The sequence below is a fragment of the Thalia democratica genome, chromosome 3 (genome assembly GCF_965202585.1).
Source record: "Thalia democratica chromosome 3, ktThaDemo2.hap1.1, whole genome shotgun sequence".
Taxonomy (NCBI): domain Eukaryota; kingdom Metazoa; phylum Chordata; class Thaliacea; order Salpida; family Salpidae; genus Thalia; species Thalia democratica.
The window spans coordinates 4,675,722-4,689,255 of NC_139167.1; the positions used below are offsets into that span (position 1 = coordinate 4,675,722).

General features: G+C 24.6%; 1 protein-coding gene across 1 annotated transcript; it reads right to left on the minus strand.

Moving 5' to 3' along the window:
• Window positions 1–202: 202 nt before the first annotated feature.
• On the minus strand, window positions 203–12,665 carry LOC145831678 (uncharacterized). The gene is made up of 5 exons (XM_082938989.1): window positions 12,063–12,665; window positions 7,531–7,617; window positions 2,948–3,542; window positions 571–684; window positions 203–315 (listed from the first exon to the last, which is right to left on the minus strand). Exons 1-5 carry the CDS (start codon window positions 12,663–12,665, stop codon window positions 203–205), a joined length of 1,512 nt encoding a protein of 503 aa, XP_082795115.1.
• Between the last annotated feature and the right edge of the window lie 869 nt (window positions 12,666–13,534).

A 13,534-nucleotide genomic window follows, 5' to 3' on the forward strand; every position in this document is an offset into this window, starting at 1 on the left:
AAATATATAAATATCATTTCCTAATTTTTATCGCAACTTGATATTCAAAATATTTACATAAAACTAAACAATATAAAATATAGTTTAGAATTCAAAACCGTCTTTAAGAATATTTCACTTAGTATTCTACTTCACCCAGCATTTAATTTTTTTGATGAATACGTAAATGCTTATTCCTAGTTGAAAGCTGAGTAAATCTTTTTCAACAAACATCACATCTGTACGGTCTATCTCCAGTGTGAATTCTAATGTGTTCATCTAAACTTGATTTCCGTGAAAACTTTTTCTTGCATATTTCACATTCATATGGTTTTTCTTTAGTATGAGTCAACATGTGTTTTTCCAAGCTATATTTTCGAGCAAAATTCTACTCACAAACTTTACACAGAAAATATTTTCTACCACTATGTATCAACATGTGCGTTGTAAAGTTAGACTTTTGAGTAAAAAATTTGTCACACTGTTCACATTTAAAAGGTTTATCATCAGTGTGAACTACTGCATGAGTTTTCAAATGACTTTTTCATGCAAAAAATCTTTTACAAACATCACATTGATAAATCTTCAAACCAGAATGAGTAAGCTGATGTCTTGTCAAACTACCTTTTTGTATAAAACTTTTTTCACAAGTATCACATTTGTAGGGTTTTTCTCCTGTATGACTTCTTTTATGAGTAATAAGTGCTGAAAAACACTTGAAAAACTTCCAACAATTATCACAGACATGCTGTTTTTTAACATTTAATGACTAAATGGTATTCATAACTTAAATTTCAAAACACCGAATAAAAATATATTACTATTACTTAAAAGGAAATTAAACCATGGTATTACTTATTTTATTTCGTTACTAGCTTAACAAAAGTTCTAGTGTAATAGATCATAAAAACAAAACCTAATTCAAATATAATAGAAATGACATCTTGTGTAGTTTAATTATCAATTACATATCTTTTAACTAAAAAACGAATAAAAAATAATAAAATTATCAGAAAAAATAATTATGCAAGTTATATCAACAAAACTAAGATTAATTTTTTATTTTGGTAAGGTTTGTTTAAGTTTTAATGTTTACACTAACAACTATTTCGCTACAATTGTTTATAATACGGCTTGATTCTTTTCGACTACTTCATTACTTAAGGTTTATATCTTGAAGATATATAACTATTTATAACTAATACTTGAAATAATTTATGATCAATTGGAGGTAAAATAATAATCAACAAAATATATATTAAACAAACTTGTTTAAATAATTAGTTTTTATTAAATTTTCTATTTTTCATAAAAAAAAATACTATTGTTCAATAATTAAAAAAAACTTAATAGCTTAGTGTAAAAAACTTAACAAAAAGATTAACTTTGTAGATTTTTAAATCTTTATTAAGTATATATTTCGTTAGTATGTATGTTTTTAAAGTAAATTCTATTTTTTATTTAATCTTTTAAAGAATATTTAATAAACTACAATCATGTTTTTCTAAACTTTCATTATTTTTAGATTAGAATTTTATGATAGAAATACACCTACCTTAATTTTGTAATTTAATGAACACATCTTTTTATATTGTTTCTATATAAATCATATGTAAAAAGTTTGAAAATTGTATTAACAGAATTGCGCTATTTTCTCGAAATATCATTAGCTTCTAGCTATATTATTTATGTTTAAATATTTCAAAATAGACACAAAGTTTTCATCAATGCTCATCAGCTTTTTAATCATTGTTCTTAAATATTATAGTAAATCTCTTTATTTATTCATGTAAAAAAAGGCTAAAAAACAGAATCAATTAACATCTACCATTAGATTACTATTTATTTTACTTAGCAAAATCAAAGTAATATATAATGAAATTGTCGTGTACAAAACATTATTTATAATAATTCTGGCATTAGTTAATAATAGATTATTTTAGTAAGATGTTTTCAAAAATTCAGTGTGGATTATTTAAAAAAATATCAATGGGATTTGAATTAAATGTCACGTGATTCAGGGTGACCGACAATTCGAGTTTTTAGAGGTCTTTCATTTAAAAACAGATATTGAAAAATAATTAAATAATTAATTCTAGTAGGCCTGACTAATACATACAAAAGCTTTAAAAAAAACGGTAGATTTCTATAGAGAATTTTAAAAATTAGAAGAAAATACTGTATTTCTAAAGTTTTTTAAACAATTTTTTACTAGATTGATTTTTCATTACATATTAATTTTTGAAATCGTGCTTTTTACCTTTTATTTAATAACTTGCATTGTCATGTAACCGGTCGGTGTTGATCGATATTTAATTATTTGGAAAAATACTTAGTAAAGTAACAATAAAAATTGAAGTATAAAACTACTATTTAACTATTATTTCATATAAGTTTGAGACATAAAAATTATTACAAATAAACTGTTTAATTACAATATCATTACTACTGCAAACATTATTCATCAAAAATGTGTTATATATGAGGCATTTAAATATAAGCAGAATTTTATCGTTAATGCAAAAATTACTTATAAAGTTTTTTCGATAGTTTATTAAGTAGGACTATTTAAAAAAGCTATGTACAACTTATATAAGTAAAATCATTTGATAACTCATCAACTTGATTTTTTACCAATCTAAGTTCAAATCTTTAGATTTAAGAAATCAAATGTTTTTTAAAATTTAGATTTTTTTTTTGTTTTTTAATCTATTACTAAATTATCTATAAATGACGAACCATGTAAATCACTAAACGTTATTCTATACATTTAATGACCAGATACAATTTATACAGTAACATGTGACTAGTCTGTAATATTTAAAAAGTTGAAAAATATAATAAGTTTTTATTCTGCTAATATTAAAAATCAATCTCATTTTTTTCTATGAAATAATTCACGCTCTGTATTTACAATAATAAGATTCTTATTTTTGATGGGTACGCAAATGTGTATTTCTATTTGAACAGCTTGAAAATCTTCTTCCACAAAAATTACATTCATATGGTCTATCCCCGGTATGAATTCTAATGTGAGTGTTTAAATTTGATATATGTGAAAATTTCTTTTGACAATCTTTACATTCATGAGGCTTTTCTCTAGTATGTGTCAAAATGTGTCGTTTTAAATCACCCTTTAAGGTAAACTTCTTTTCACAAACTTCACATTGAAAATCTTTCCTACCACTATGTATTAACATGTGTTGTTTCAAACCATATTTTAAGGCAAAACATTTATCACACTGTTCACATTTATATGGTTTATGATCAATGTGAACTACAGCATGGCGTTTTAAATTATATCTTCGTGAAAAACATTTTTTGCAAACATCACATTGATAAATCTTCAAACCAGAATGAGTAAGCTGATGTCTTGTCAAATCACCTTTTTGTTTAAAATTTTTGTCACAGGTATCACAACTGTAAGGTCTTTCACCTGAACGAGCTTTTTTGTGACGAATTAACTGTGACTTAAACTTAAAACTTTTCTCACAAATTTCACAAACATGCTGCTTTTTATCCTCCAAAGAGTCCATTGTTTGAACAATATTTAAACTTAAGACCTAAAAATAGTTTTATATTAAATTTACAACTTGTACTATTTTTCATCCAAGCTTTAGTAGACGATTTTGTGAAAGTAGTTATATTTTGAAGAATAGTTTTAGTTCATTAATTAAAGACTTAGTAAATAAAAAGTAGCTATTTTTTTTTCTAAATAGACTTTATTAAATATTGCATATTTATTTTTGTGGTTTTATATAAAAACATTATGCAGTTAAGTAGCGTCTGCATACTAACATTTTTTCAAAAGGTTGTCCTTAGCTTATTTCTTTTCAGTGTTAAAACATCTTAACTTTTACAGTTGAAAAACAATCATTTAAAATAATGGATTATAAACAGAACAAATCTAAAAAACTTAAATTAGTAATGTTAATAAACTTCAAATTAAAACTAATAATAGCTGTATTATAGAAAAATATATGGTCAAAAGCTTCTCAAACTAAAACTAATTTAAAAAGGTTGCAGCATGTGCGCAAAGTTTTTTGTTTTTATTTTTTTGCCTAGGAATCAGTTTTTGTAAAATATATTTTAATAAAACCTTATAAAACATTACTTGAATTTTACTTTTATATTATATTAGAATATTTTTTGTTACATGTCGCTATTCATTTATTTTTGCTTAACTATAAAATTTTAATATCTGAACCTCGTTCAATGAATGTTAAAGTAATTCTTAAGATGAGAAACAGTTTTTAAACAAAAAAATATATATAAAAAAAACCTTAAACAGTACACTAAACTGTAATTATTAATAAAATCAGTAACTTTTGCTTTATACATTATACAATAAATAAAGTCTAAGCAATATAACTGAAAGTTATTATAAGTATCGAACTTTATTCGTTTTACGCAAACATTAAAGTTTTACTATGTTGTTAAAAAAATTATAAATAAAAACTTGAAGTACAAATATCACAAAAAATACTTTTAAATTAAAAACTGCTACGGCTTTATCATCTTTGAATAAATCAAAAAAAAATAATACAACAATAATCACGTTAATTATTTTTAATTAGTTAAAAGGTAGTAAGTATTTCTAAAACTTGAATAAAAACAATAAAACTCATGCTTTAAAAACGTTTAATTTAAATCAGCTCAAAGTCATTAATTTTATTATTTTCCTTCAATAGTCAAACAATCAATCAATTTTTTGCGAAAGTATTATCTTAAAACATTTTATGGCTTAAAATATATACATTATACTTTTCAAAATGTATACTTGCAGTTGTTAAACTGTAATGTTAGTTTTAGTTTCTGGCAGCATTGTAATGTTTGGTTAAATTGTTGATGAAAACTAGTATCTTTGCTTTAACTGTTAAAAATTATTAAAAAAAAATATTTGTTAAATATTTAAGGTAAATTCAAATCTATATCTGGCCTATAATACCTTATTCTTGCATTTATCAAATAGTTTATTGACTTAAACCAGGGGTCGGTAAACTGCGGCTCTCGAGGGGTAAATCTGCGGCTCGCGAGCATATTTATTTTTTGAACGGAATACGGCCCGCAAATGAAAATTATGTGGCCTGCGAGCATGTAAATGTGGTCCGCTGAGCAGATATATATTTTAAGTCAATTTTCTTAAAGTAATTTGATTTAATTTGTTTAATTTTGTTTTAGGTCCCTTTATAACATTTAAAAAAATAAAAAACTTAACAGCTTTGGCTTAAAAATGTGAAAAAGACAGATTACCATTTGACTAATATTTTTTCACAGTTTTATAATAACTTTCTTCTTACAACAGCAAATTATTATCTGAGACAGAGTGTAAAAAGACCTCGGATTTAGTATGATATATATATATATATATAAAATAAGGTTAATGTTTAAACATAAACACTTTCAACTGAGCCCACTTGAAGGGCTTTTCAATAATTTATTCAAATGGCGATTTTAAAAATTCTGGAACATATGTTTCACAAAGCTTTAATTTTTCATAAAGCTTTGATCATCAGCCAGTTAAATTCAAAATACAAAGCACTGTACTAAACAAAGATACAAAAGTTGTGCAAAAAAACAAAAACAGTATGACGTATTATTGTACATTACAAATATTCAGTACAAAAATCGATCTACCTTCTAACTAATTAAACAACTAAAATTAACGAAAACAACAGTTATTTGACTATAAAATGCTTCAAAGTTTGTTGTGTTTTAAAATAAGCTTTTTTATATGTCGACAAGACGATATAAATTCGCTTCGCTTATTTAAACAACCTTCCTTTTTTAACGCATACATAACGGCTGTTGATTCTTTTAAGCACAGCCTACAAACAGGGTTGTTACCATCTGCTATTGGCTGTGCTCTTTTTATCACCTCCCAAGTTAATTTAAAATCAATGTTTTTGCGCTTAAGGCCGCAAACATACTTCGAAAGCTCAGTTTCATTTTCGTATACACCACCTTTAAAGGATTTTTTATGGTTGGCATACCGAAATCTGAATTGAGTGGAGCATAGGCCGATGTAGAACTTCTTTTCAAGGTCAGAGTTAACTGTTGCCTTGTAAATAATGTTCTCTGACCGGCAATTGCCCCCCTTCAAATTGTATTTACAGCCACCGGCGCAATTACACAGATTTTTGATTGAATTACTTTTGTTTAAAATCCTTTGATTATGTGACTTGATTAATCTCTCCAAATTCGCCATACATGAATAACTGATTCGCATATTATGTTTGTTAAATATCTTGTTAAATAAAAACATTGATTTTAAACTAACTTGGGAGGTGATAAAAAGAGCACAGCCAATAGCAGATGGTAACAACCCTGTTTGTAGACTGTGCTTAAAAGAATCAACAGCCGTTATGTATGCGTTAAAAAAGGAAGGTTGTTTAAATAAGCGAAGCGAATTTATATCGTCTTGTTGACATATAAAAAAGCTTCTTTTAAAACACAACAAACTTTGAAGCATTTTATAGTCAAATAACTGTTGTTTTCGTTAATTTTAGTTGTTTAATTAGTTAGAAGGTAGATCGATTTTTGTACTGAATATTTGTAATGTACAATAATACGTCATACTGTTTTTGTTTTTTTGCACAACTTTTGTATCTTTGTTTAGTACAGTGCTTTGTATTTTGAATTTAACTGGCTGATGATCAAAGCTTTATGAAAAATTAAAGCTTTGTGAAACATATGTTCCAGAATTTTTAAAATCGCCATTTGAATAAATTATATATATATATATATATAAAGGTTTATTTAAAAATGCAAAACTCAAAGGACTCGAGTTTCGTGACTATTCACTCATCAGCTTCAAAATAAGTTTAAAATAAAGCACAAAACAAAATCACTAATAAAGTAAAAAAATTTTTGCATAAGTAGATTATGACGTAATTTTGAATCTATCAAAAACCATGCAAATACCTTTTTATTAATAAAGCCCTCAAGGTGGGCTCAGTTTGAAAAAATTAATTTATTAAGTTAAATAACTTATTCTATATATATATATATATATATAGAAATAACATACACAAAATAAACTTTTGCTTGGTACAGCTGTTTCTGCGTTTAATACGCGTCCTCAGCCAAGTTTTATTCAATGAAAAGCAAACTTGTAAGTACAGCAATAAAATTATACAAAATTAGGTATTACGTAATAATAGATAGTTGATTTTAGACAAAATTATTAACAGAGTTTTTAGATAAATTGCTTTCTATAATGTATGCAGCCAGTTTGTAATTCGTTTCTTTTGTTTAGAGATTCAGATTTCTTAACTTTTAAATTTTCGATTTTTTCCGCATTGCACAATTTACATCCGTTTTTTAAACTGTATTTATTTTTCGTTCTTGTTAATATTTCCCACTGAATTTTAAAATTAACTTCGTTATTTTTAGTTTCCAAATGTACTGCGATAAAGTTGTCGTATTTTTATGTTTTTCGTGTTTGAAGCTGTACTTGTGCTTTGTGTAGCGATTCTTGAACGATAGTCCAGTCGAGCCTACATAAAACTTGGTCTAGTTATCAGTTATGACTGTCGCTTTATATATAACATTTTCCATCAGGCAACTTCCATTTACCGGGCATTCTTGTTTTTTGCAGTCACACATTCGCCTCTCTTTGTACTGCGTGTCTAACATCTTTCGATTGTGTGCCATTATAAGTTGTTTCATGAATATATATATATATATTCATTAATAAATAAACTAAATGCAAATGTTTTCCATTAGGTACAAGAGTAATGTACAGTAATTAACTAAAATGCCATTTCTCTAAAAAATAAGTATTTAGTTTAATGTGTAATTTATACCTTAGTTTCTCGTATAAATGTTTTATAACTATACGACATATTTAAGTGTACACAAACATATTAAAAACTACATAATAGTAAAAACTTCGTTTTTTTTTTCTTTCGACAAATTTTGAATTTTAGAAGTTTTCTGTGCACTATAAAGTAATTCCTATGCACACAAATGTACTCAGATGCTCATTTTTTAAACAATTTTTTTTATTTAATAATTAGTTGGATTAAGTTTACTAAAAATAATTAACTATTATTATTATTATTTCTATAAGTAATATCTAAGTGTGTACAGACACACTTAAACTAATATAAATAAAATAAAACTAATAGTTTTTATTAGGTTAATATTTTCATTTTTCAAATAGTGTGTTTTGGAAATTTTTTGTCTTTGTTTGCTAATTTTGCGTTCTTTAATAAACTATATTACTACATAACTTACAAAAAAATCGATTCAATCAAGCTATCGCACGTATTAAACTTTGGTTGTAAATGTGCTCTACACTTTAACAAAAAACTTTTTTTTTGAAGAAATTTTATAGGATCTGAATTTATGTTTTAATATTTGAAATGTAGAAAGTCGAGTAGAAAGTTTGTCTGATTGATTTTAATTGCACTTAAAAAGTAAAAACCTGTTTTTAGTTTTATTTTTCTTTTATTTGAAACCCCTATAGTCTTAATTTTATTTTAATAATATATTACCATATCTAATAAAATAACTTTTTATATCCTTGTAATACCAAATTAGGATTTTAAGTTGCAAGGTAAGAATACCAGAAAAGCTAAAAATATTATCAAGTTTTAATCTTTATAAGCAGTGATATTTGTAATTTTATTTTTAAGAAAATGTCCAATTTCATTTCTTAACTAATTGACTCGTTATAACATCCTGTCCAAAGAACAAGCCAAAAGTTAATTCGGTCAACGTATTGACTTTTCGTGTTTCCAGTAATTTTCAAAAATGTCGGTGGTAAAGTTTGTTTGCAAAAATTTTATTCACTACTTAAATTGTTAATTTTATAATTTTTTCGAGCTTGTTGTCTTCGCACATAATTCTTCTTGGTTTATTACTAAATGAAGTTAATTGATAAACAACGTAAGTCAAATATCAGGTTTTAAACAAAATCATACTATTATCATGTATCTAGCAATAATTGCAGTAGCATTATTGTTTACAAAAACTTAAAACCCATTATACTGGTGAATTGCACCTTTGCTAGTAAATGTTGTTATGTATTGTTGTGCTTTGCTTTGAAACAAAACTTCAAAATTCTTATAAAATTTAAAAGTTAGTAAAAACATCTCTTATAAAAATTCTGACATGAGCAGTTTTTGTTGTGCTCTCATCTTAACAGAATGATTAACGTCCTAATTAGATTTTTTGCGGCTTTATAATCTTTATACATTTTCTTAACGCGAATTGTTGTTGTCATTAAAGAAATAAACAAAAATCTTTTACTACCATCATAATAGTTTTTTAAGTATTGAATTGTAACGGTATCTCCATTTTAGTTATTACATTTGCTACTTTAAAACTTGTCTTAAATTTTTTTTTGATCTTTCTGTAGTTACAGGAAGATAATCATGTGCTTTGTTGAAACTGATTCAGGAAGTTTGTTTTTCTTTTCTCGCAATAACTCCTAACTAAGGTTTTTTAAATCTTCTTTCTCTTTTTATATTTCACGTTTACTCTTTTTAAATGCAATACTTTATTGCAGATAAAGAATTGCTCTAATGCTCAAAAAAAAAATTCTACATCATTAACTGCTATCATTTTCTACATCATCAAGATTTTTATAATTTAGTTAAATATATTTAAGAATTTTAACTGTCAATTCAAGCTGACTTATAATATATTTTTTTGAGTATATTTTATTAATAGTTGATAAACCTTTTTATCTCTTTAATATCTGAATGTTATTCTAAATAGGCTAGTTTAAAAAATTGAAAAACTCAGACTAGCTTAAATCTGTTTAAGACATTTTTAAAACTTAGGTGTGTGTAAAACTTTCATATGTGTCAATAAAGTAGTTATTTTAGTGATTCGTTTCTTACAAAATTTACAGTTGAGCTACCACTTTTATATACAAGACTGTTGTTTTGCTAAATAAAAAGAAACAACAAATTTAATGCTTTTAATATCTAATTGTTTAAAACATTAAAAATTAACAAGTCTGTTGGCTTTGAAAACCTTTTTATATAAAGTTTTAGTGCTTAATTTAATATTTACATTAAAAAATTGAATACTTTGTGATTCAAAATTCTTAATTTAATAACAATTAATTAATTTTATGTTAAAAATCTTAATATGTTATCGTATTAACAAATATTAGAAACATTTTTACTACGCTTGATAATGTAGATTAAAATCAAACAAAAATTACGAATCCAATTTATAAAATGAAAATAGAGCTTAAATATTTTATTTATAAAAAGTAATTTGATACTTGTCTTAAACATTCAAAAAAAAAATTAAACAAAATTTTTCAATCTAAATTGCATAATATTTTTTTGTCTGTTTCGTAACATACTAATTGCATTTAATTAATACAGGCAACAATCTTTTAAAATAAAAGTTGTATAAAATTGAACTAAAAAGTAAATAACTACCAATGTACTTTACAAATGATTATTCATTTCAAATAGTTTGAGACACACTTACTAGAAAAAATCAACTTTGTTTATAAGAACTTTTTATTAAATAAAACTAATTCTAGTTCTACTCCAGTTCTACTTGTGTTAAGTTCTAGCGTTGTAGTGAACATTTTAAAACGCAAGATTATGAGTTTTATTTTAAATGGTGCTGCATTCCAACCAGCTCCAGCATTAAGCCAATAAGCAAATTTATTTTGTATTAAAATTTTTACGTTTGAGATGCAGATGAGTATGCATCTGCATCTCAAATCTGCTATCGAATATTTTAAAGGTCGAATGTTAGTATTTTCAAAATAAACGAACTTTTCATATAAAACCAATGAAAAGAAAAACCAAATACTGAAATTTTCAGTAGTTTAATTTATAACTATTATAATTTTTGACTAGCACGAAGAACAGCTAAGTGTTCTATTCCATGCTTAAAACCTTCTTATAATAAAAAAGTAAATATAAAATATTTAAACATTGAAACACGCCTGCTTGGCAATTAAACAACTAGTCATGACTACTTGACAGAAAAACATTTTTTTTTACGATTGAGCAATTATAGTGTGATTTTCAATTTTTAGATTGACAAGTAAACATAAAATTAGAAATTTCAATATAACTATGTTGTTAAATTTATATTATTTATGTTCAAAAGAAATTAAAATTTGTAAGGATTAAAAAACAAATATACATAACTTGCCATCTTAACACTGAACAAAATTTAAATAGTCTATAACTAAATTTAATTAAATGCTCATCTTGGTGTTACAAGTATCTATGATAGTTTCAAAAAAAATTAATGATTAGGATAATATGACAAGTTATAATAAATAATGGAAGAACATTTTTTTTTAGATAGTTAGAATTAGTTATAGTAAAATATTTTATAGCTTGATTGTTATTACTTAAGTTATTTTTTTTAGCTTATGTTAAAAGAAACTTTAAAAACTGTATTAGCTGATAAAGATTCTGTTTGTACTAATTCTTTTTGTATAGCTTGTAACGATTATTTTTACGTTTGGTTCAATTTTTTAGTACCAGTTTCTAATAAACAATTTATAGAAAACGAAGTTAAACTAGGTATTACCTAAAAATTAAGTATTTCAGAAAAATATTTATAGTTAAGTATATTAAAAAAGGAAGTCTTAAATTTTCATAAAGTTTATTCAATAGAAATTCATCAGACTTTAAAACTTCTAGTTATTGAACTTAAAAGCTACAACAACATCTTTAGATGCAAACCATATAAATAATTTATAACTTATATTAAGTCAAATATAAATGGTTTTATTTATCACTAAAGTTAATATAATTTCTGGTTATCATAAATACTTAAGTTATAGTAATGATATTACACAATGCAAATTATAATTACCGGTCTAGTAAATGATAGTTTAAAACAAAAAAATATATCACAAAGTTCTAAAATTGATATATTTTTACCTAATTATAAATCAAATAATAGTTCATCTAACATGCATAACTGTTACAAGATAATTCTTTTATAAGTTAATTCTCTTTTGAAGTATAGATAACAATACTTTGTAGCTTCACATGCACTAGTTATATAACTTGTGTAAGATTTTAAGTCATATATCATTAAATTATTACTTCTAAAAATAAGTTTTAGTTTTGGTGAACATTTAAATGTCTATTTCTATTTGACCTCTCTGCAAATCTTTTTCCACAAAGATTACACCCAAATGGTCTATCTCCAGTATGTACTCTAATGTGAGTGTTTAAACTTGATTTCTGTGTAAACTTCCTTTTGCATATTTCACATTCATGAGGCTTTTCTTTAGTGTGAGTCAATATATGTTGTTTTAAATTACTATTATGAGTAAACTTCTTCTGACAACGTTCACACTGAAAATCTTTCTTACCACTATGTATTAACATGTGTCTTGTTAAACTGCTTTTCTGGCTAAAACATTTGTCACACTGTTCACACTCAAATGGTTTATCATCAGTATGAACTACTGCATGCTGCTTTAAACTACTTCTTCTTGCAAAAAATCTTTTACAAACATAAAATTGATAAATCTTCAACTCAGAATGTGTAAGTTTATGTTGTTTCAAATTACCTTTTTCTGCAAAACTCTTATCACAATCATCACATTTGAAAGGTTTTTCACCAGTATGTATTCTTTTGTGATTAGTCAGTTTTGAATTGAACTTAAAACTCTTTCCACAAATTTCACAAAAATATTGCTTTTTTTCGTTTGAAGACAGATTAGAAATCATGCTTGAAAATACAAAATGCACTTTTAAATAAAACACCCAAGAAATTATTAAAAAAATTACGGTTAGTTATATATATTTTAACTGATATCTTACCTTTGTAAAAAAATTTATCTTAAACATTGTTGTTAGAATAGGTTTAAAATTAATAAATTTTTTCAAATTATATTTTATAGATTGTGGTTTTAATTAAAGATAAATGCATATTTTAACTGTAAAACGTTTTTTGAGTTCAATATAAAGAATGAAATACTATTATATTTGTGAAAACTATGTCAATATTATAAATACTATTTTTTGTTAAAATAATATTTCTAATGGCTAACAAACTATTAATTACAACTAAAATATATATCAACCTGCATTAGTTTTTATTTTACAACTAATAAAAGTGTAGAATGATTAGACTATAGCTAATTTTTAGTGTTTATATTTATACTTGTTTTCGTTTCAGATTTTACATTGATAATAAATTATCTAACTAAATTGACAAGGATTATTCTTTAAAAAGTGTAAGTTTAACACAAACGCTTTGTTTGTCTATAAAAAACTCGTTTATTTGATAGAGTTAGTTACTTGATAGTACGGAAAATTTAGACATATGTACTAATTTTACTTACTGACTTCAGATAAAGCAAAATTAGTTCAATTGAGTTAAAAAATTAAAAAATTGTTAAAAGTTGTTAAAGTTTGAATTGCTAAACTAAGTTTTAAATGAGTTCGCAATTTTCTCAATTTAGTGTCTTTAACAATTTTACTCTGTTAATAAAGGTTTTTTGTAATGTACAACGTTGAATATAACAAAAAAAATTGTTAGTATTATACAATAATACTTTAGTTTAATTTAGTGATAGACTTTGATTTTTTTATTA

Bases quoted from the DNA above. Each gene is read 5' to 3' on its own strand.
- LOC145831678 (XM_082938989.1), bottom strand. From the start codon at position 12,665: ATGATTTCTAATCTGTCTTCAAACGAAAAAAAGCAATATTTTTGTGAA. The intron at 685-2,947 runs GTTCAAATAGAA...AGTGTTTTTCAG, and splicing joins TGGAAGAAGATTTTCAAGCT to CACTTATTACTCATAAAAGA. The intron at 316-570 runs GTTTGAAGATTT...CTCATACTAAAG, and splicing joins ACATCAGCTTACTCATTCTG to AAAAACCATATGAATGTGAA.